This window comes from Falco rusticolus, chromosome 13 (genome assembly GCF_015220075.1).
Source record: "Falco rusticolus isolate bFalRus1 chromosome 13, bFalRus1.pri, whole genome shotgun sequence".
Lineage (NCBI taxonomy): Eukaryota > Metazoa > Chordata > Aves > Falconiformes > Falconidae > Falco > Falco rusticolus.
The window spans coordinates 24895762-24920066 of NC_051199.1; the positions used below are offsets into that span (position 1 = coordinate 24895762).

Sequence of the window (24305 nt, forward strand, 5' to 3'; positions counted from 1 at the left end):
TCTTAAATCAGCAAAAGTCATCCTTTTGAAGTACCTTTCTTCTGATAGTTTATAAATTGCAATTAAGTTATATCATCTGCTTCTGAGAAGCTGCAGCGATATCTGTAAAAACAAGCAAAGTTCCTTAGGTTTAAGACATGGTCATCTGTTTCTGTATTTCATCTGTGTTACTGGAATGTAACTATATGACTGCTGTTCTGAGTTACTATTTTTATAGCTTTGAGGCTGTAGTTAATTCAATAACTTCCTGATGCTGAGTTCTGTAAAGGACTAAACGATAATTCTGTCCTAGAAAACTTAAAGTGCCATATAAACACAATTCACTTGCAAGTATGAAAACAAAAATATTATTCTTAAAATGTGGTTTCTGTTTTGAAACCATTACGTTCAGACTATTTCACGAGCTCCTGGATCTGGGATTTTTTTCGTATTCTATAAACAATGTAATCTTTAATTTTAAACAGACTTTATATTTCTCTGTATTTAATGAAAATTTGTTACAGTTACTCTCATTCATACTAAGGCCTAGTTTCTCAAATAGTTTTTTTTAAAAAAAGTTCAATAGGTATTTAAAATTATATTTACAACCTACCAGAATTTTTGTTGTTACATAGCTATGTTCATGTTTTTTGTCAATATTGGGCTTTATTCTGTTTGATATATTCTCAAGCTGCTCTCTTGAAAAAATATTTTTTCATATGCTGTCAGAGTTGAATAACACAAAAAATAATTGACTTCCGTTACGCTGTTTTGCAATATCTACTTGGTGCAGCACATCCAGACCATGTTGTAGGAGACGGTGATCTGTCAGCTTTTCATAAACATCAGGGACACCTGTTTTGATTTACAGCTTTTTGCACAGAGCCTGTAGCTGAGATCTAACTGTGGAGTCAAGTTAGATGGATTGATGACAAGTTAGATGACAAAGTCCTTGTCAGCTTTTCCTGAATTCCTTTGAAGGCTTTTGGAGAAATGAAGATAGTAGGACATTCCTATTGTTTGTTACTTCTGGGGGGAAGAGACAGCAACAGTTTAAGTCCCAGCAGAGTTGTTCCTCTTTTCTTTATTCAGTTGCAACGTTAGTTGTCATTCACCCACTTCCCACCCTTGTTTTAGCTAAGTTATTGCACAACAACCAATTGCAAAAGTGCTTAAGAGAGTACCCAAATATACTTGTTTGAGGGAACTGAAATATATTCAACTTTCATCCTTTGCTTTTCCAAAATGACTTTGAGAAAAGGTATGTTTGGAGAAGTTGCATGGAAATGTTTCATGTCCTACTTAAAGAAAACAACCAGCAATTACCTATTTTAACAGGACCACTTTTGTTCCTAAATGTAAAAACTTCTCTTGATCTCTCACATTATTTGTAGATGCTGTGGTCTGACAATCACCATGGTCAGGTCTCAGGTCAGATGTACAGTGATGCCTTTCACAGAATGACTTAGTACTTGATTTACAGATGTTTTGTCTGTTGTCAACATGTAAATAAGAACCTTTATGATGACGTTAGATCCTCCTGAGAATGGTCAGTTGTCTTAAGATTTTTCTTCATGTTACTGACAGCTTTGTCTTCACTTGGTACTGGAATTGTAAGCACCGTTCCAGGAGCTCTCTGACAACTCTGAGCCCCTGAAGAATGTTCTCGTCTTGATTGCGGTACAGTTTGTAGCTGGGCTGTGCTACTACATCACTTTACCAGAAGTATTAAAAGTAAATGTTATGGAACATGCACAAGCACTAAAACATTTTAATGACTTTAGTGGCTATATAAATACTGGTTTTAACAAACTGATTTTTCTTTTTCTCCGAAAGATACCACTCTTAATTACTTGTTACAATAAATAATGCCCAAGAACTTGGCGTTGTTTTAAATGCTATGGAAAATAGTCCTTTGTTCAAATTAAAAGTTACCCAACTGCTACAGAGCAACTGTTTTACTTTTGGGATTGTAGTTTATACAGTTGTAGCCTAAACTACAGAGGTTGAGAGGTGTAGCCAGAGACTACAATAACATTCCATAGTAAGACCTTTCTCTTTTCAAATTATCTTTTATTTTTTCCCTTTCCTTAATAAAGTGGTAGGTAATTGTTGTGTGCAGTTTGTTTAACAAATCATTAGGGAAAAAAAATCGTGCTTTATTCTTTGTGAAAAGCTAACCTTTTCCAACCTTGAATGTTACAACCACTACACAGTAATAATCCAAACTAATTAAGGTTTGGATGTTGATATTTCCTTCCATGTTTCCTTTCTCTTTGTCTCTTACACATTTATAAATCCATCAGGAAATTAGACTCGTCTTTATAGAATTTAAATCTGAACACACAAGAGGACATGAAATTAGTCAGTTGCTCTCATCTGGGTGGAAAAGGAGTTCTTCACAGTATTTTCATATCTCTGTAATAATGTACTTTTAGAACAGGGGAAAATACAAAAATGCCAAAAAATAGGCTTGACTGAGGAATAATTGAATGCAGGAATGGAAAGTGGAGCACAAGTTACAGTGTGTCTGAAAGGCTGTGGGACAGATGGAGAGACCACTGGATTGAGAACATAAATGTATTAAAGAATTACAAAAAACGTAGCCATGGGGAAAGAAGCTTCAAATAGACAACCGGCAATGAGTGCTCTTACTCATCTTGTTAGAAGACATTTGTCCATGTAACAGGACTGCCGTACAGCCAGGCATAACTGACCATTTCTGCTTAACAGATGTCCAGAACATCTTTTGAGGAACCTTTTGTTTCCACAGTGTTCTTCAGTTACTTGGGACAGTCCAACCCATGAAGAGTCATTTTGTTCTTATGTTGTAGGTGTCCATAACCCATGTTATTTCATGTTCAGAAAAAGAGTTTATAATTTTAAAAAAAATAAAATCCAGCTATTTTAAAGTTGCACTTATGAAGTGAATTACTGCTGTGTATAGCATATTCACTCAACTGATGATAAATGTCTTTGTGAGATAGTTATGCTAAAGCCCATAAATCAAAATTCTGTTTGCTTAACCCAGTGGTGGTAACATACAGATGGAAGTAACACCTTTTGGAAATTGTAGTTATGTGAATTTTCTCACTGAGCTGTACCTAGCAGTATAACATGCATATATTTTTATCGCCGGAAAGGACCCACTTGAATTATGTGCTCTCTTGATTGCTATTTCAGTGATATTTTGCAAGTCTCTTCCAATTATGAGGTCATGGCTGTTGTTCCTTGTATTGAAATGAGAAAGCTGTCTTTGCTAGGACTTGAAATTTCCAGTGAGTAATTCTCCAATAATTACAGTGTAATTAGAGGCCATATAAAAATTACTTTCAGATTATCTCAGAAGTTCCCATTGTAATATTGAACTGTTGCATATACCTTAGGTTCTACAAGCTAAAGGGACGAGCATTAGAAATTGTGTCGCTGAAAAGCTCTAGCGTGGACAGTCACAGCATCTAAGAATGCACGTTTCTAACCCAATAATTCTTTTTTCTGTTGCCTTGTAGGTTGTCAAGATATTGCGGATGAATTTAGAGCACAAGAAATAGATGGGCAAGCTCTCCTCTTGTTGAAGGAGGATCACCTTATGAGTGCAATGAATATTAAGCTTGGACCTGCATTGAAGATCTGTGCACGTATCAATTCATTGAAAGAATCCTAGGGGGGGAACGTGAAGGTTTAAACAGCAGTTTCTCAGTGACAGAACCAACAGTAATATGCCAACATCTTCCTTGTGGCATGAGAGTTACTGTGATGTTTTGTTAAATATATGGGGGTTTCCCCACATAAAGACTTAAAAATGTTCCTTTGATTATACCAGGTAGTCCTCTGTAGTTTCCACAATTCATAAGTTCATGGTAAAGTCTGAATAATACTTTGAGTTGAAGTGGGAGTTCATGGAAAAACATGAAGTGAAATATGCTGTGATAGGCTAAATATTCCCCAACATGTACTTTCTTATAAGTTTAACATCCCAGCACCCAACCCAGTCTAAACACCATTTAAATTGTGTTGCTGTATTCTGAACGATTTTTCCCACATACAGCAGTTTTTGGACTGAAATAACAGAAGTGTCCACGGACCCTGTGGAAGCACTAATAACAGTAAAATGCTATGCATTTAGTTGTGCTGTCTGAGTTTCTTTTAGTCCTGAGCAAATTGTTTGTAAGGGGTAGGTTGGCAGCTGGTTTTCCTTGTGTAGGCTTACCCTCATCTCTGCCACTGTAGTATTTTCTTGAAGTCTGGAAATACTATAAACCATGTAGATGTCTTGTCAAAATCCTCCTCATCAGGCTACTGAAATGCAATGGCATGACACTCTTGCCAGAGGTAACTGAAGCACATGTTACTTTACTCTTTGTATGCTGCTATGCACTGAGAGGGCATTAAGATGTTAGGTTTGTCGTTTCGCATGCTGCTAGTTAAACTAGACCAGCAGTTCTCAAATGGGGGTTCAGAGTGGATCCTGGGAAGGTGTGAGAACACTCAGGGTTCAGGTTCCCAAATGCCTAGGCATGAGGGGCTGAAAACTGCGGCCAGAACTAGCTCACATTGAGACAAGCAGACTTTAAAGACTGGAGGTAGAGAAGGGATAGCATAGCTCAGATGCTCTTTTTCTTAATACCTCTTGTAACTTGTCTTTCCCTGTAGCGCATTCCCATTGTCTCACTGGAAGCTTCCAAGCACCTTTTACTTGTCCACTGGCCAGCATGAGCTGGGCTTGCAGTAGTCTGAGGAAGGAGCACGGTGAGTTGCTCGATGAAGTCCCTTCAGAGCTCGGTGTAGGAGCAGCTGCTGCTGCAGTGAGGGACCCTGGAGCTGCGGGTCGGCAGGAGGAGTGCCACTGCTAGGTAACTCTGGGTGAAATCTCTAGGGGCCTGCTTTGTCCCTCTGGCAGGAGATTTTGACTTGGATGCTGCAAGCCCACTTGGTGGACTTTAGTCTCCCTCAGTCTTCCCTCTCTCGCACTCTGTGTGGAACAAAGATGTGTTTCCCCAGTTACTGACGCTCTCGGAAGCTGCCTGGGCTCGGAGGCAGAAGCACCTTCTCAGCCTTTGCTTCCCCGTCACCTGGGTACAGATGTTCACGAATGTGTTTTGTACCTTCTGTTCCCTCCCTCTTGCAGCTCCGCTCCCCTTATGTACAGGCCTAGATCCCTAAGCTCTTGTATAGGGAAAGAAGGGCATGTGTGCTGATAGAGTTGTTGTGTATATTTGAATTAAATATGTGTATGTGTCTGCAAATAATGTATTTTGTATTTTATGCAAATGAATGCATAATAAATGATTGTGTAGGGAGATAGTCAGGGGGGCTGTAAAGCATTCCTGAAGAGGAACTGATCTAAAGTTTGAGAACTGCTGACCTAGATCAAAAGGAGTTAATGCACATACACTGGCTGAAAGGAAGGTTTATGACAGGTAGATTAATATGTATATTATTTAACTGATGACCTTAAAGAGTAAATTTAGATTACAGAAAAAATCTGTGCTTCATTTTCCTTTAGACTATTGCTTTGTTTCTACTAACAGACTTTCTACTGTTATCTTCCAGAGATCAATGTTAGAATCATTGTTTTTAATTATAACTGTTTAAGCTTACTAATAGCAGATGTTAATAATATTTTTATTAACCACTGAAGCTCCGAGTTAGGACAACCCGTTGCTGTTACGTGCTGGTATGTGGTGAGGGCCCTTATCCAAATGGCACCAAAGGCTTTAGATAATTAATTGATGTCTGGGTTTATTTTGGAGGGAAGTTGCTAAGCACTTTCTAATTTGTTTTTTCTCTCTTCAGTTACTGTTGTAAAATAAACTCCTTAGTTGAAGGTTCAACGTTTGGCAATGTTCATCTGAAAGATGGTCAAATGATGAGTAGGTTCCCATTTGTAGCATTTCTGTAAGATACACCTGTAGCATATCTGTAACATATGTTCTAAAGTATACATTCTGTTTTGATGAGCTAATTGAAGACTAAAGATATCTTAGATATTTATCCTTTGGCTTTTGTCTTAAAGTTTTATTATTTTTATACGAAAATTTCACGCTAATTTTTAATCTGTCTTCTGATTGTACTGTTCTTTGGCAATGTAAAAAGTAGGTATGCATAAATGTGATTTGATAATGGCTTAAGGCGTATTTGAAAATGTGGACTTACAAGTCTTATTTAGACCTGCAGTTAATCACAGTGTTGTTACATGCATCAGAATTTCACGGCTGTTTGAATTTTGCTTTATTAGACAGCTTTCAGGAGACCTTCTACAGCTAGTGTTGATATACACACCTCAGACGTAACCACTGACAGATGCCAGAAGCTCAGGGTAGACCTGATTAATGCACGTCTGTTCTGGTTCTTCTGGTACGCTACGTTTTCTGTGGTTTTGGGGGAGCCGCAGATAGTGAGTTATGCTTTAAATATTCATGAATGCAGCAACTAAGAATGTGGGCCTTATGTATATTGAAATGCTTTTTTCTCCTTCACTGATTTTGGCATTAAGCAGGAGCTTAAAAGCAGACACAGCTATACTACCCTATACTGATAGAAATGCACGTGTATTGGAGTGTTTGCCAGTATAGCTGTGTCAGTAAAATCGATTTTAAAAAAAAAAAAGATCACACCTGTATGTGAAAATGGGCTGGAAAACTTCCAAGTGGGACTGAAGTCTACTTCAGAAGCTTTTGAATTTACTCAGAAAAGCAATATAATACTGAGAGTAGTATTCCTCCAGAACCATTTTGCATACCAATCATTTGTTTCTGTTCAGATCAGTGAGGTTTTCCAAGGCTCATACTACTATTTCCCATGGCTTTCCCCACAAATTAAGCTAGAACCTCTTGCAAAAAAAGGAAGCATTGCAGATTTTAACTGACTATTGTTTTAACACTTGTTCCCACTAGATGTGTCTACAGGAAATCCTTTTCATTAGCTTTATTTCCTGGGGTTTTGTTTTCTGTATTCAGACTGCTGCTGTTGTGGGCTACCTGTCATGGTAATCCCTGCAATATTTCAGTTCCTTCTGAATATTCTGAAAGGAATACAGGACCTTAGCTTAAGAGGGAATTATGTTGGATGGCTTTTTCCCTTCCTTTTTCTCCACTAGTCTCCATCCTGCCTTACTCCTTAATGCAAGCTGCAGCATTAGCTCAGGGCAAAACCCTTTTGCAGAGCACTGGGCTGAATGTGACTGTCGAGGCTTCTTCCAATAGCATTACAACTATTACACTTGTCTCTGCTACAGGGTTTATTTGGGGTTTTAAAGAAATGCACCTGAATGGTCAAAATGGGTATGCAGACTCCCCTGCTTAATCTGGCTCATAGCACTCGGTATGTGGTGCTTTTCAGCGAGGAAGCCCAGCCACCTCCGCTGACTGAAATGCTCTGGGAGCTCTAAGGCTGCTCCTGGTTCAAAAACAAGCATTGCTGGCAAAGTGCTAACTTCTCCCAGCCACCCCGTATTGCCTCACATTTGGCACATTCGTAAAGCCTTTATCACCTTGCTTATATAAAGAATAAAAAATAACCATCTTGTCAAGTTAAACTGCCAGTTGTCTTGGATCACCAGAGAATGTTTGAAGGGTTTTTAAACAGACTGCATTGTAAATCCATTCATTAACCATTAATCCATCCTATTTTATTCCAGAAATTAAGTTCTTGACGGAGGGTAAAACCTTTGCTAGATCTGTGTCAATGAGGTATCAAATAGAAAGTGTATGTCCTGCAAGCATCTATTACCTCATTTCTTTCCTGTGAAAACAGCCTTTTCCCTGCTAACTTCTTTTTGGACAATTCACAAGTGGGAATCCAGTCTTTTGCATAGAGCAGATGGAGTCCATCATAACTGCAGATGTGGCAGCAAGAGTAAAGGAACAGGATGGAAACAAGTATTTGAGGTTCATGGTAGCTTTTCCATCACTTCTTTATCTTGGTCTTGGCTGTAGGGAAACGTTCAGGTATAAAACCATTTAACTGTAGTCAGAATGGATGTTTATGTCGTGAGACTTTGCTGGGTGTAGTGTGTCGCTGCCTGGCATACCAGTTAGAGCTAATGCCTATTTCAGATGACTGTTCTCATTTTAAATATCCCAGTCTCAATGCAGAAATTTACAGCTATTTCTTACACATTGGCAAATGTATAGCTCTGAGTGATTGAAGAACTCAATGACAGCTGTGTTGTCAGTCCTGGTTTTGCAAATAATTAGACATCCACGTAATTTATCACATGAGTAGTTCTGATTGTATTGAGACTATTCATATTAAAATTACACATCTGTATAAAAGCTTTCAGGGTTATTTTCTTACCAGTATCGCATAGAATTGTCCTGTTAGCATATATGTAGAAATACAGTTGTCACTTGGTAACCGGACTTTGACTCAGCAGTTGTTCTAGGCTGCAGATAATGACTCTGCAGAAAAATCAATCTAGGATACTTTTTTTAACATTCACCCAATTTACTTCATTAGAGATGGAGAGAAACTTATATTTTAAAGTATGTTGTTTAAAATATAAGTTTCTGTTGAATACTGCATGTAATAGGTGTGAGCAGAGCTATAAATGCATAATTCCAATGTAAGGTGTTAATAATTGCTCATAGTGAATTAATTTTTAAGTCATTCTTGCACAGTGAGCTGTAGTTTCAGACGGGAAATACTGTGACAAGAAAGAAATGTAAACTCGTTTAATGCTTAGTTCATTTAAGTTAAGCCTAAATTAAGTTCATTTTAAAGGAATTTTCCTTTAGTCACAAGAATTTGTTTAGACCCTATTGGTTCTATGTAGTTAACATCCACTGGATGGCTTTGCAGATAGTGACGTGTAAAAAAAGAGATGGTGATTATGGTACGGATAAGTGCCTGCTGTGTGGATGCTATGTCTGCTTTTTCAAAAAGCTGTCCCTAACGTAACGGGAGCTGACGGGCAGCCTGTACCCTGCAGTGAGAGCCTGGGGCGCAGGCTGGATGCAGAAGCAGTTAGCCCACATTACCCTGGTCTGTGTGGATCTGGCTGATTTGGTTTTACTATCGTCCTAACTTCGGAGGAGCTCTATCACCTGCCATCTCCTCCTCCATATAGATTTCTAAATGGGCTTTATGCCCTGTTGGGCATCCACTGCGTTGGCTGGAGCATTTTGTGTCCTGCTTGTCCCCTCGGTCTCATGGTCAGTACTTCCACGTGTATTCAAGGCCCCCATCCTCAGCTGCTGTGTAGGTTTGTGTAACCTCTAAGGTAAAACTTACACCTGCTCATTCACATGAAGGGTAGTGCGCATTTACTGATCCCTTCAAGCTAAGTGGAAGGAAAAAACACAGTTCAGAGATGTGAATGTGTTTGTAACTGAAGGTACATAGTAAGCTTATAGTCTATTTTTTGTAATTATTGATCTAACTTTCCCAAAGCACAGTTCTGGGAGTCAAGTGTTGTGCATAGATTTCAAGTTAAAAAATTTTAAACTTCTAGCATGTATTAGCTTCCTGCTGAATTATCCAAAATGACTGCGTACAGTAAGAAGCTAAGAAAAAGATCTGAAGAGATTTTTTTCCATCTAGAAAGAATTATGATTTGAGCACAATTGTACATTCATAGAACAGTGATCATAAGTATCATTTCAGTGCAATACGTAACACTTAAGGAGCATTATAATTGTGCGTAAAAAGCACTGTATTGTTACATGGGGGTGTTGAAAGGCTTATAGTATTGTTCATAGGTACTAAATCAGGGCATCCTTGCTGATGATGGGATTAGGCTGGAAGCACAAGTGTAATTGATTTATGAGGCACATCTGCTTCGTGGGTGAAGTCCGGTCAACCTGTGGGAAGACTTGTGTTGTCCTCCACCACCTGGCCGGTGTATCAGCAGCCAGGGTGTTGCCATCCTTTGGCAGCTTTCTGCAAAGTTGGTGCTGGAAAGAACAAGGAGATAATTCTGCACACCCAGCTTCCTTTTCGAGCAGTCTCTGTGTTACAGCATTAGCAAAGCAGTACTGATCAGGAGAGATGTGTGTAAAGAATGAAGGGTTTTGTTAATGAGTGCCAAATACTTCTGTTGAGAGTTGAAAAGATGTAGCATATCTCTTCAAAATCAATGTTGAATTTTAAGGGATTCGTTACACGAGGAAAGTGCAGAAGTTTCTCATAAAGGGTTAACGCTGTATCCGCTGTTACCATTAATATCAAATAATCCTATAAGAATTAAAGACTGTAAAGTATTTGAGTGGTATAAGGCCATTAGCTGCTGGCACAGCACAAGAAGCCGTGTACAGAGGAGATAGATACAGCAATGGTTGTCTGTAGTTCAGATTATTTCAGAAATTTCCTAGTACAGCTTCTCTCCTCTTGCTGTCTGGCAGTGCAGCTGTAACCCTGTTCTGCAGGGCGGCAGCTGATGGTTACACGGCTGGGCTCGGGGTTCACTGTTAGGGCTTCCCAGAAGCACCAGATAATAAGAAATGCAGAGGAAAGCCTTAGTCGTTAGGAGGGTAATAGGATAAGGATCACTTCACAACTGGTATCTCCCTCCAGAAAAAGTCAAGGACAAAGGTGGGCTTACAAAGAGCTACTACTACTGTGTTTTAAATAGTTTCTTAGCAGGCTCAGACACCGCAGTGAGATGCTGTGTCAAGACCTGTAATGCCGCTGTTGCCTATTCAGTGGGTGTAGTGACAGCCTGAAGGTTGATCCTGTTTGGCATCTTTCCCCCAAGAGTATGGAAGAACAAATTTCACGGTAATGCGGTGATGTCACATCAGTACATTAATACTTGCCTTGACTGCATGTTGTGGCTTCCCTGTAAAAAATAAAAAATTTCAAAACTTAAAATAGCTTTAGAAGCGCTGCAGTGACTACGGGAACTCTGCCACGTTAGGATAGATGGGGTTGTGCAAACTTTAATTACAGGCTGAGGAGCTGAACCACACTGATAAATAAAATACATCAGCAGCCTTACCCAATTTGTTGCAGTTCTGGTTCTGTATATGTTAATGAGTCGGCAGGGTGAGACTAACCACGAAAAACAGAAGCATCTGAAATGTACTTGAAAATAACTTTGCCTTTATCAGGTGTTAAATGAATTTTAAATTAGGAAATTTCCTTTGCCTGCCAAGTCCGTAGGGGTCAGTTATTTCATGATCTTCTGAAATGCCTGGTGCATTACTGTATTTGAGGTATCTGCTGGTTTTTAAATGGCGTTAGGTTTTGTAAATATTTTGTCAACCCCATTTCAGTGGGTATCCAGTTTATATAAAACCTGAAGACACGCTGTGTCAAAAAAATGTGTGTAGACATGGTTTATCCTATAGCATCTGAAGCGCTAAATAACCCGAGTAACAACTGGAGAGAGCAGGGAGTGATTGCTCAAGGTTGTTTGTCAAGTTAACGTTGTATGTGCTTTCCTACTTTTAACATGGAGATAGAATTTCCTCCAATTACATTTTCCAGCATAAAGGATAAAATAATTTGTGGTGCCAAACACTTCCAACAATGTTGCTAAGCATTGCCTCCTCTTATTGCACTAGTTTAAAAATTCAGTTTTTGATCATTTCCTGTCCTTTTGATGGCCTTTTTAACACATTTCCCCCCAACCCTTTTCTACTGCTTAAAAAAGCTCATGTCCTTTTGATTACATCACCGAAACCTCAGAGAAATACACCAGACTGTAGGTGAAAGTAGCACTATGTGGGGTGAAGTAATAAATCAGAATGATAATTGGACTTTGATATATTGCAGAAATGTAAGATAAATATATGATTGAGATGTGATTGTGTATTCTTATGAAGTGATATACTGGAATATTCTTTTATAAGAAATTTTAGCCCACGTAGCATTAAATTCTGCAATTAAATCTATGCCTATAATTGATATGTAATAATGTAAATTATAACCCAAAAATTAAATTTTACAGTTGAAGAGCACACACTGAATTATGTAAAAATAGGATCTTCACTTTGTGAATCATTTTTTGAAAAAGCACTTTCCTATTACCAACTAGCATGTGAATGAATTTTAGATTCTCTCATTTGTTATGATCTGTAGAAGTGAAATTTCTTTAATCTCTCAATGGATAAATTCATCATACAAATGCTAAAACAAAGCACCTTATACTATGCTGCTTAAACTTGCTTGTAATTGCACCTTTTGTTATCTGCAGATTTTTCTTAATGAGTATTCTTGTGTGATACCATTGTTCTCTGTGGGTCTGGGTGAATGATTAACCAACCTACAGCGTCATTTACTTACATAGTTTCTATTTCAGTACAACATTGTATTGTGAGTTCAGTGCTTCAGAAATAAATGCTACTTCCATTTGTCTGCCTTGGTTGCGTATCATTTATTTCTCTTCTACAAAAATAAATCAAGACCTTCATAAAACAGTCAGAATTTGAAAATTAAGAGAGCATTTTTGCTAGAAACCTGAAAAATTCTTCCCCTGCTGAAGTTGTCCCACTTCAAATTTGAACTGTTTTAATTTTAAGGTAATTTTGTCTTCAAAATAAATTATATTTTAATTTAAGCCATTCTTTAACCTTGGGTATGTATTTTAAGTATAGCAACTAACCTTGTTGCTTCTTTCTCCGACTTATTTATTTTTTAATATGTACATACATACATTAGAGGAGCAGTAGCAAAGAAATAATGAAACATCACCACCTTCCCTGTAGTTGTGGAAGTTTCACATCTTGCACTATTTTTGTACTACCTAAGCAAAGTTTGTATTTCTGTAGGAGTTGTAGCTTTACATTAACTAAACCAATTTATTTCCTGTTAAACAGACAACAACACTTCACTGAAATCAAACTGACGAGAAGTCACACTTTTAACAAGAAAATACACTTTAAAAAACCACACAAGTTGTTTGAACTTTTGACAGTTTGTGAACACGTGTGCATAACTGATAAGAAGGGCTCCAGCTTTGAAGACGACTTTATTGCATTTTGTACTATAAAACCTGAGTTTGTTCCCTTTAAAGGAAGTGTAAAATTCTAGCCATAAACATAGGGTTTAACTGAAAACGTATATAAGTAGCGCTCTTTTGGTAAACCCATACTTTCAACTGAAATGCTCTGAGCTGGCAGGTGCTTTCTGCCCGCTGGAAACCAGTGTGGAAGTGGGCCATGTCCCATGCTCTGGTGCAACAGTCATTACAATACCGGTGGACGCTGGACTTTTTTCCAAGGGTTGTAGCTCTGGAGATGTTTCCATTCCTACAGATGATCATCTGCAAGGACACAGCCACCGAACGCCAAACTACACACTGCTGTCGCACAGGACTTATTTGCAGTCTTTTCAGTCAGCAGCTCATTAACAGATCACAATGACTGTGCCAGGCCTATCGGCTGGCTCTGTGTTTTCATTGTTAAATGGCATAAAGCAGAATTTCCAGCTGACAAATGGATCTGTAGACCACATCTCCTCTGTCAGTTCAACATCGTGACATCGACACCAGTATGCTACTGCAATGAGAAAGCTGTTGATGAAGTACAGCCAAGGGACGTTCATCTCCATGTAGGCTGGAATCCGAGCACCGAGAAACAAAATGATAATTTGAAGAAGAACTAAAGGTGCCCAAGTGCCAAGAAAACAGATGAGGAGTCTGGTCAGGAGCTGCCACTTAGAGCAAGTGCCGTTGTTGTTAGACACACAGGGGAACATCAGAACAGGCTGACCGGCAAAGGAAACTACCCTGACAGACAGCAGCATGGTTACAACTTGCTTCCAACAAGCCAGAAGAGCCACGGCTATCAGCAGCACCGTGGCACATGAGACCGAGTAGCTCTGCATGCTGGTATAGAGAGGGCACTGATAAGGGGAAAAACGGTTCTGAATTTCTAGTTCTTCATAGATAGCAGGAACTTTTAGAATACAAAAGAACCCTGAAATCCATATAACAACCACAGCAAATACATAAAGTAATCTTTGACCTCTTTTAGGAAATTGAGAGGTTTGGGCTACAGTCATGTAATAATCCAGACCGGCCACAAGATACACCGGGTAATGCAAAATACTGTAAGTAAGAGAAATTATCTGAGTGAACAGGCAAATGTGGTACTTTGTAAAGCGCACACCCCAGAGGGCAAAGTCCTCAAAACAGAAAATGAAAGATATACTCATCAGCAGTACGAAATCAAGAAGTGCTAGTGAAATGCAAAAGTATCCCAAAAAACTAGTTTTCACATTTTTTTGCTTAACTTGCAACATGAAGAAATCAAGGAACACTTTCCCGAGTACAATCAGGAGCAACATGCAGCTGATTTCAAAAGATTGGTTGACCTGGGTGTAGTGGTACTGACCAGAACAATTTTCACAGAGTATGGCAGCCATCCTCCGATAGTGAGGACCAGCAAAGTAAGTATCACAGGGCACAGTGCTTCATATCTGAAAAGAAGGAAAAAAAAAAAAAAAGTTTGTAACAATTTATTTCTGGGTACCTCTATCAATTAGTTAATTCTCCATCATAGCAAATACTCAATTTACACCTGAATTTTCCAGGCTCCTTAATCAAGAGTAAACAGCTTCACCAACACATCAGTAGGATTTAGGCACTTCTTGACAATTTATGTTCTTCAAACTACATTCCCGAGAGTTAAAAAGTCAACATAGATATCGAAGTTACTTTTTCCTAAGGAAAGGCTGGCTGTGTTCCTTTCCTTTAGAAAGTATGGGGGTCTTTCTGTCCAGCTGGGCTGAGGGAGGGATGTTTCAGAGCTCCTACATATTTTGAAGAAATTAGGCAACGACAGAGGACAGAAATCATACAAGATTTCACATTTTGGCCTCACAGTTCATTATGCTCAAAGAACCTATATGGAACTGAGACTGCGGAAACGTCCTGTAAGCATTAGAAGCATCAACCCAACTCATCCCTTTTCGGTGCTAAAATCCTGGAACACGAAGGCAATCCGAAGCCTTACAGGAACTGTTCTCCATGTGCTAACTGCTGAGGAAAATGCACACGGGATGGCTTCATGTGTGTCAGCGGGACACACTAGGTGAAGATGTACCTGCTTTCTTCTCTCTTTCCTAAAGGAGCAGGATGCTTCAGCAGAGAAAAGCTGAGGAGCCAAGGCAGCCGTACAGCGGAACCGCCTCTCAGGAGCTCTGGTAACAGTGATTCACTTGTATTTAAACAGGCACCCACACCGCGTTGTTACCAGCTTGCGGGGGCTAGCGAGCGTTTGAGTCGGCGTCTCCTGAAAACCAGCTTGGAACAACTGGAAACGCTTGGCAGTGCACCCTGAGATGCGTCCACGGAACTCGGCCACCGGCCCACCCGGGCTCGCTGCTTCGCCTTCACCCGCGCACGTACCTTTCGCCTGCTAGAACCTGTTACAGCACGACAACAGCCTCCGGGCTGCGCGCCGCGGCCGGCACCGCACGCTGCCTGGGGCGCGCCGGGACGGGCAGCCTGCGGGCCCGGCCGGCTCGCACGGGGCGGCCCGTCACCCAGCCCCGCAGGAGCGCTGGGGCCACAGGGCGAGAGCCCCGCCGCAGGTCGGGCCGCTGCTGCCTCGGGGCGGCGGCCGGGGCCGAGCACGGGGGCGGCCGCCCGCTCCCCCCCAGCCCGGGCCGCTGCCGGGGGCTGCCGCGCCGCCGCCGGGCCCCGGGCCGCCCCGCGGGCTCCTCCGCACCGGCCCGGGGGCGGCTCTGAGGGGACGGCAGCGGCCGCGGCGCCGGGCTCCCGCCCCGGCCGGCCCCTCCTCGCCCGGGAACCCACCTGCTGCTGCCGCCGCCCCTCCGCGCTCCTCCTCGGCGTGTGCCGCGGGGACCGGCCCCGGCCTCCCGCCCCAGGCGGCGGCCCCCTCAGGCGGCGGCCATCTCCGCCCCTGCGCATCGCACGGGGAGCGGCCGGGGTGGGGCGGGAAGGGCCGGGCTGGGCTCGCCGCGCCGTCGGGTGGGGCCTGCCCGCTCCGCACCGCTCCGCACCGCTCCGCACACACCCGGCCGCTCGGCTCCCGCCGCCTGCGGGCTGCGGCCGGCCCTGCCTCTCGGGGCCGGGGCCGCCCTGAGGAAAAGCGCTGGGGGCGGCGCGGGCCGGGGGGAGCGGGGCGCCGCTGGTCACCGGAGCGGCGAGGGCCGGGCGGCGCGGCCCTCCGGGGCCACCGAAGCCAGCACACAGGGGGCGGGTGACCGCTTTCTGCGGTAACCGTGTGGCATAGGGGGGGAAAGGCTGCGGGGGCTGAGGGCGGCTCGGCGGCAGGGGCCGTGGCTCTCGGGGCAGGGGCCGTGGCCTCCGGTGCCGGGCACGGCGGTGGGCGTGCGGCCGTGGCGTGCGAAGGCCGGTGTGTGCCCCCCGCGTGTGCTCGCCCCCGCGCTGGCTCTGGGACTCGGCCCCGCTGGGAAACACGCGCCGGTCCCAGACACACAGAGGTGTCGGGGCAGGAGCGGGGATGCTGGTCCCCTCCCAGCGATGGCCCTGCAACCACCCAGCGGAAAAACTGGAAAAACTCAATTTCTGTTTCTTTTCTGGTCTGACAGGTGGAAGAGCTCTCAGCACAGATCTCCTGTCCCTGCCCACGGAGCCCTCCGTGGGGAAGTGCCCGGCTTCCCTTGGGGCACGGTCAATGCACAATTCCGTGGATTTTGAGGCTTCCACATGGACGTTACCCTTCCGTACTGCCGTACTGAACGCAGCATGCCTCTAAACATGAGACAGTTCACCTTCTTCGGCATAGCTCTACTTTTATCCTTGATTAAGCCATCGAATCAGTACTCCAGGAGTCAGCTAGTGGTGTATTTGCAACACAGTTCAAACTTTTGACGTCATGTAATGGTTTTGTAGAACGCTTCTGGTTTTGAAATACAACACAAGATTGTAAAAACCCTCAATACTGTGTATTTAGTCTCTTCCACAAGGGAACTTAATATTTAACTGGCAACTGCATTCTGGTAATGATACAGTTAAAGGGCTATAAATAAATATTAACTGTGAACGCTACCCTGGCAAAAAGATTTTTTCACAAGTGGGTCTCTCAATTCTTCTTCCTCAGAGATTCTCAATAATTACAAAAAGTTTAGGAGAGAGGTTAGCAAATACCCATTATTTGTTTAAAAATAATGATGAATTAAAACAGGTAATCCTGGAAATAAATATAAAACCTTATAAGTGGGTTGGCTTTTCAGCTTGGCCATCCTGTGGCAATCTACTTAATAAAATTTAAAGATTCACGGTAACAGTACTTCACCTCTTCCAGATCAAAGTACTAATTTAGTTTTCCATTTGTTGTTTTAATTCCCATTTACCGGCATGTGTAGGACAGCTGCACATCCCACTGGAGGAATGGCTTGCTGAGGGACCTGAACGGTGCTTCTTAAGTTAATTGGCAGTGGTTTGCTGATCACTGCATGTACACAATGTAGCTGTAATACTATGACATCTTTATTTTTTCCCTTTTATGTTTTTGGTAATTCAGCATTAAATGTAATGAGAGGCTTGGAAGCCTGTGACTTCCATGCTGCAGCACCTGCCCTGTGCCCAGGACGGCCACTCCTCTGCCTCCACAGGATGCTCATCTGAACTAGCTTACTGAGCAGGAGTTGCTAGTGTGAGTCTCTAGATGATCTGGGAAGAGGTAGTGTCTAACATCCTTCCTTTCCCGAAAATTAGGGACTGGCAAGAATAAATGAAATCTTTTAGATACTTCCTGCAGATCAGATTGCCTGAAACTTGGGCAGAACTCTGGGACCTAATGAGGAGAGCTAAACCCTTTGGGAGATTTTTGGGTTTGTTGATGATCGGTATTATATTCTGAAAAAATGTGAGAGCTTAAAGTAATCTGAGGCAGCATTCACACTGGCAATATTTTCTTACCCAAACAGTACTTACTAGGGCTGTTAGACAAGTTGCAATGTAATGAGAAAATGTTTACACCTGAGATGGGTATTGTACATTCTGAGCACCCGGTCCATGGTGTGGACCCACTCAGAAGTATCCGAGTGGTGATGACCTCACAAATTTTCTTCTTAGTTCCAATCCCAAGTAAAGCAACAGAAGTGATTTTCCCAGTGGTAGCTAATGAATTGTTTTTGTGGTATCTTTCTGATGTTTTTGTTTCTGATCATGTCTGTCTTTACGACTGCAGAAACTACTGTACTGGCCTATGTGGGGAGATACCTGGTTGGTAGAAATGAACAGCCAGGAGGGGATGGGGACAGTTCAGACATTTTTTCTGCAGATAAAAATCCTGATGAGCATGTGACTTCCAGAGTATGCAGCACAGTACGTCAGCTCCAGGCTCAGCGAGCCTTCCGAGCAGGCTCCTCAGCATGGCCCACAGGAGCACTGTGCTGCCCAGGTTACATCCTGAGTTAATGCTGAGACACTTGGCTTCCCTTTCCCTCCACCAAGGCCCTCTGTGGCAGTTGTTTGAAAGTTTGCTTACTACTTACTGATTGCTCTCAGGTGATTCTTTTCTGCTTCTGATTGCCACATCTCATCTTCCTGTTTGTCAGAGAAATGATACTGCAAGATGGGATGCCCTGCTGTGCTAGAAGCTGCTTACATCGAGTATGGGGTAAGGGCAGGACTTCTTTAGCACCAACTCCGCTTGCAGCTTCGCAGGAAAACTTGCAGGTACTTGACAAATACCATACTCTGTTAATAATGGCTCGAGCCCATCCTGCTTGATTAAAGAGGCTGCATTTATATTCATGTGCAGCAATAGAAAGGTTTAAGGAATTAATTTATATTTGCATGCAGGAGCTGAATGTGAAAATAAGACAGGAGACCGCCTCGTCCAGGAGAAGGGTGCATGTAATGATACATCAAACCTCTTGCAAAAGCTGTTTGTGTTTTCTTCAGATGATGATGTTGTCCTTCTGTGTCCCCTGTAGTCAGAAGATATTTGCATAGGTGCTTCCTTCTGCTTTCAAGACTGTGTCCTGCTGCTGGTGGCTCATATTTTGGGTTCTGTTAATGGTAAGGGTAGGATTTTAAGACAAAGGGGAAAGGAACAAGTACTTCAACTCTAACTTCAAATCTAATTTGTTCAGTTTCTGAAAGAAACAGAGTGACTGAACAAAGTTTGTGTCCTCATAGAGTGGGGATCGGTCTCTACCTTCTCCCTTCTGTGACGAAGCTCAGCACCGCGGCCCCACGGTTCGCTGCGGCTTTTGAAGTCACTTACAAAGACCAGTGGGGAGTAGGAGAGTTTCTGCATGTTCCTTCTGCTTCATCCTCAGTGCTGCCTGATTTAGGGCCAGGAGGTTCCCTTCAGACAGGGGTAGGTGTAGATAGCAAATGCAACTTCTTTACCATTACTTGAAGGATTCGAGGGGGTGCTTTGTGTGTAGTTAGAACGGAATCTTTTACTTTTCCCCAGTTTTTCCTGCTTGGGACGTGTTGTGCTTCAAAAGCTAGTTGTAATCTGCCCCTTCATTCAGTTGAGCAGAAGGAATAAGTTTAAACCCCACCTCTGTGTATTTCAAGAAATCTTACCTTGACATTTTGGGCACCTCAAGCCACGTGGGAGCAAGACAGGGAGATCAAATGCGTATTTATGCAGTTTGATGTCTTGTGTGGGGAAAGCTATACACTGCAAGGTAACCTCCTGGAAAAATTGTTATCGAGAAATCAATATCCTGAGCAGCCAGGAGCTGGGCATGTCTCAGTTTGGAGACAAATGGACATAACAGCCGTGAGCAGAGCTGGCAGTGGGCTGCGGTGAGCGCAGAACATTGTGTCTGGAATGTATTTGTATGTAGAGACGAGTGCCAATCTGACACAGCCTCGCCTGTATCCTTCCCTTTTGCCTGGGTATACCTTTAACTGGGTGTTGCCTGGCTGAGCATGTTTAATGCCCTATTAGATTTTATGCCTTGTCAGCATGGGATCAGCAACTGGAGTTTTGCAATGGCTGATGAGCAAGCAGTTGTGCAGTTGCTGTTCCTGAAAGGCTGCATGTCTCAGAAAAAAACAGTATGGTGTTTACGAAGATTTTAAATTTTCAATAAAATACTTGACCAGTGTCCCATTTACAAGATGTTTCCATTTACATTTCAGGAATCTTTTAAAAGCACAGATTATGTGCATTTGGATCTTGATTTGCATCATTTGAGGTGCTCATCTTAAAAGTAACAGGTTTGTTCATAGGAAGTTCTTGTTGAGAAAAAACTATTTCCATTGTAATTTTAATTCGAAGGCATCTTGTTACAGAACTCTAACGCTGCTTGTTCAATGAAAATCTAGTACATGCAGCACGTAGTTGATGTCAGCCTTGTAGTAGCGTTTCCTTGATTTGTGTAACTGCAGCATGCTTTCACCGTACAAGGTGTAACCTTTCCTGGTGCTCATGATGATGATGATGATGCAGGGGTATTTTTATTTTTTATTTTTCTATTGGCTTGTCTTTGACACAAAGAATTTTTCAGGGAACTAGAAGAAAGATGGGAAGAGCAAGGCTCTGAAAACGTGTTGTATGAACCAGTAATTTATAAGATCTGATACATGGCTCACTGGTCACTGTGACAAGAAAGTAAAATTGTTAAGACTGAAGCCAACATGGGGTGCAAGGGGTGATGCTACTGTCATTGTTTTGTTGTTTGTGAGCAACACAGAGTGAGTAATCTTCTGTAACCTTTTAGAATATTGCTACCTCCTGGTAGATTTCAATTTTAAACAAATTCTATAGTGGCACTTCTATTTAAAAGGAAGCTAAAAAGCAGTGAAGTGTAATTTCAGTCCCACCCTCAGTCTGAAGAATTCAAAACTACATCTTCTTATTCCCAACAAACAGCTTTTCTTAACTATTAGTGGAAGATTCATATGCCAGAAAGAGAAAATAAGAATTTACTGTTAAGGCTAGTGAGAGTCACCTGGGACTCTTCTCTGCGTTTCATTTACTGACTAGTAAAGGTAAACTGCCAGAGGGCCTCATAAGCACTGATATCCTTTACTGGATCCAGGCTACGGAGTACTTTATGGGATCATAAGCTTAGCCTTTTCTGTGTTTGGTTTATGTTTTACATGATGAGGATTAATGGTGGTTACCACCTGTAGAGTATGCTTTGATCTATATCTAAAGCATGATCTGTGTTTACTGAGTAGATAGCGCTCTCTTTACTTTAACTTGCACTGAAACCATTCGCCTAAAGCTGTTACTAACTCTAAACTAATTCCTCTCTCAAAAGTCTTTTATTATAAACCAAGTATGTTTCTGAGTGATCATTATTTTCACATTAAAAAAAAAACACAAACCACAAAAATGCATGGCAAAACGAGTGCCTGCTGTGTCAGCCAGTAAGTAATGGACTCTTTGTGGACACAAAAAGTAATGTTCCTTTTGTTTTCTGCACCTGTTGCTGTATTACAAATAAAATCATCCGATGTTTTATTAAATAAAATGGAAAGCCTTAATAAAATTGTACCAGCCATTACCAGGAAGCCTATTGAAAACATTCAGCAGCTGCTTCAGTCTCAGTTCACTTACACTGATAGGATTGTTTCGTCCTTCTGCTCTAAGTGAAAAAGCTGCAGTGCCGTGTCGGTGTGCAGCAGAGCCTGGGACCGTTTCATACCACTCTCCTCTAACTCCCTTTGAAGTATTTGATTAGAATCAATAATAAATCATGCTCAGCAGTTAAGTGCCTGTGACTTACAAAAGTTTGTTAGAAGTGAGTGTCCCGGGTCTTACATCTAAGTGTTTTGCAAACATCAGCTTACATACCCTTACAGCATAGTGGTAAAGCAGGTAAAGATCTACTGTGTTATTCTGACTTTACAGAGGGGGATTAATCAGAGAGGTTAAGACTCAAATCAGTCAACCTTTTTCATTAGATAAAATGCCCAGGTAGCCTGAGGAATCCTCTGGAGCGAGCTGGGGGTCGGCCTCACTCAATATAGTTAACCATCACCACTCTTTCTCTAAAGGTCCCTAACAGAACTGACCTGTATCTTCTGTATTTAAAAGTCAACGCATCTGTCGCATAGCTGTGTTGGCAAGTAGGTGGAGACTTTCACAGAACAGGCTGTAGTTCCTAACAAGAGTTGGCTAATTTGAAAGAAAAGGTAACCCTAGCAATAATCTCCATTCTAAATGCTGAACAGTAGGTCTTATGTTAAAACCACTAAGGAACTGCATATTGGAAAATGTTTGAGAAATGCTATTTTTACCAGAAAGTCTAACAAAGAATTTTGTTCAAACTTGGATGATCCCAACGTTTCTAGGTTTGGTTTTAAAAATGTATGAGAAGTAGTTGGATGAAATGTCAGCCCAGCAGTAAGTGATACAGCCCTCCCTTCCCACAACAGGGAGGAGGTGAACAGCGAGGCCGATGGGCAGAAGGTGCAGCCTGGGGACCTGGGGACGGCAGTCCCTCGGGGTCCCCTGCTGGGACGCGTCTTCCTGGCCACCCAGCGTGAGCGGAGGAATTACCCACAGAGTCTGTCTCCTGCCTTGTTCTTGTGATGTTACCAATGTGTGAATCTACTCTGCATTTATCCCAGTGCAACTCCATGCAGAATTTAGACTCAAATATAAGGAAATAAGGCAAATACAAGCTTTCTAGAACTCATAGTAGTATGTATAGGATCTATATGTATAAAACTTTCTCATCCGAAAAGTTGATCTAAAATTGTGCGCTGCAGCGTGCCTCGTGCAGGAGTGGGTGGCTGGCTTTGGCATTCCTCGTTTGGCCTGGCATGGATAAAGCCACGCCAGGGACACCACTAGCTCGTAGCATCCTCTGCCTGCTCTGCTTTGCTTTGCTTTATTTCACAGCCAGGATTTTTGAGCCCGTCCTACTGGTGTTTTCAGCTCGAGATGACCCTGCTCTCCTTCTCTCTTCAGGCACTAACCTGAGGCGGAGGAGGAGGGAAAGAGGGAAGTGAATCTGGAAGTTAAAAGGACTCAGCTCCCCCTTCATCAGTAAGTCAAGGTCAGAGCATCTTTCAAGGGCTTGGTGGTCCTGGGTTAACAGTTGGACTTGATAATCTCAAAGGTCTTTTCCAATCTAAATGATTCTGTTATTCTATGATCCACAGTCAGGCCCACAGGGACCAAGAGCTCATTCAGACTCTGGAACACCCAACGATGGGGAAGCCGGTTTTCTGTCCTCACTGTGGCATTTCCAGGGAGAACAGTAGTTACTGATACTTAACTTTTCCACTGTGGTATTTTTCCTCCAGGCGGTTTTTAGGTGGCTTGAGGTTTTTTTTGGTTTTGGTTGGTTTGGGGTTTTTTTTTGTAAATTGCTTAGGTTTGCGGCTGGAGTATGTAATCTGTGGCACAGGGATAGCACAGGGTAAGCAGCTCAGCAACTGCATGAGGGAGGGCAAGGGCAGGACACAGCAGCAGGAAGACGGGAAGGGTTTACTCTGTAAACTGGGCTCTCTTGAAATCAATCTGCCAACAAATCCAAGAGGGATTCTGACAGGAACTTCCAACTGCTGCCAGTAAAACAACTGCAGCTGGAAGAGGATGCTTCTTTGTTGCCCGGTGCTTTAGGTGCCAACTGTGAGGTTTGAATATTACTTTGCTGTCCTTGTGACCCTGTTAGAAAGGAACTATATGCTCAGAGGAGCGGGAGAGCAGCTCTGCAAGGCTCTTGCAGCCAAGTGCCACAGAGAGAACTGCAGGTGGTTGTAGGAAGGAAAATGAGGGGCTACGCCAGGCAGGTCTGTTTTCCACATTTCCTCAGTTAATGTTTACATTGTCTATATCTGATGTTTGCATAAGGCAGATGCTTCTGCCAGCCCTTCTCCTGATCTAACACAAGGAGGGCAAGTCCTGGTTAAAGTGTAATTTAAAAGTTGATTGAGGAGCCTCCTCAGTTTTTCTTTATCTGCCCTTTATGCTGTATGACACTCTGTGAACACCATCTGGTATTATTTCAAACAGAAAGTGAAACAGGCTTAAATGAGTAAAAAAATATCTCCTATAAAATGAATGTATTTAAAAATCCCCAGAAAAATCTGCTATATGATATACAGCAGGTGAAAGCAAATGCTCCCCCCATGACACTGCTACGAAGGTACTTTTGCTATTTGAAAATTGCTAATAGTCACAAGAACCCCACCGGTGCTGTTAATGTTTCTACAGATAAAGAAATATGGAAGTTTGTCAAAGAGTAATTTTTAATTATTTCTTGCTAGAGAAAGAGCTGCCTTTGTTTAAGGATCCCAGAACAACACAAGTGAGCTGAGGTTATCGTGTCCATGCCAGAGCAGAGCATACTTGGGTGTAACATCTCTGCTAAATACTGATCTGCATTAAATACTCATTCATGTTTTACCAGTAATTATTTAATTCCAAAAAAAAGTTAGGAATAATCATATTTTCTTGCTAAGAAAATAATCAGATAGTTATATTGGGTATATAAAACACTGGGAAAAATATCAGTGA

General features: G+C 42.2%; 2 protein-coding genes and 1 long non-coding RNA gene across 13 annotated transcripts in view; 2 read left to right on the forward strand and 1 right to left on the reverse strand.

The window, feature by feature from the left end:
• PHC3 (polyhomeotic homolog 3) overlaps positions 1-6625 on the forward strand; it is a 32895-nt gene extending 26270 nt beyond the window's left edge. For 4 of the 5 annotated variants that reach the window (XM_037406367.1, XM_037406368.1, XM_037406369.1 and 1 more), the window contains one exon: positions 3489-6625. In XM_037406367.1, coding sequence (XP_037262264.1) covers positions 3489-3643 — 155 coding nt within the window. In that variant the 3' untranslated portion in view covers positions 3644-6625. The remainder of the gene's footprint in view (positions 1-3488) is intronic. The other variant, XR_005107181.1, reaches the window with a different exon arrangement.
• GPR160 (G protein-coupled receptor 160) lies at positions 4919-15804 on the reverse strand. 6 transcript variants are annotated; one of them, XR_005107182.1, is made up of 3 exons: positions 14445-14963; positions 12719-14343; positions 4919-12652 (listed from the first exon to the last, which is right to left on the reverse strand). XR_005107182.1 is itself a non-coding variant. In XM_037406372.1 (3 exons), the coding sequence occupies exon 3, from the start codon at positions 14287-14289 to the stop codon at positions 13270-13272; it is 1020 nt and encodes a 339-aa protein (XP_037262269.1). In that variant the 5' UTR covers positions 14290-14343; positions 14445-14676; positions 15683-15786; the 3' UTR covers positions 12764-13269. The 6 variants fall into 6 exon arrangements, 5 of the variants coding, with proteins under 5 accessions (XP_037262269.1, XP_037262270.1, XP_037262271.1 ...); XM_037406372.1 differs by lacking the exon at positions 4919-12652 and adding an exon at positions 15683-15786 and having other exon boundaries at positions 12764-14343; positions 14445-14676; XM_037406373.1 differs by lacking the exon at positions 4919-12652 and adding an exon at positions 14970-15507 and having other exon boundaries at positions 12764-14343; positions 14445-14676.
• Positions 15805-15923: 119 nt separating this feature from the next.
• LOC119156543 lies at positions 15924-21388 on the forward strand. 2 transcript variants are annotated; one of them, XR_005107183.1, is made up of 4 exons: positions 15924-16107; positions 16444-17537; positions 18418-18538; positions 18665-21388. It is a non-coding gene; the product is annotated as an uncharacterized LOC119156543 (long non-coding RNA). The 2 variants fall into 2 exon arrangements; XR_005107184.1 differs by having other exon boundaries at positions 16444-17510.
• The last annotated feature ends 2917 nt before the right edge of the window (positions 21389-24305 follow it).

Bases quoted from the DNA above. Each gene is read 5' to 3' on its own strand.
- GPR160 (XM_037406374.1), bottom strand. From the start codon at position 14,289: ATGGCTGCCATACTCTGTGAAAATTGTTCTGGTCAGTACCACTACACC.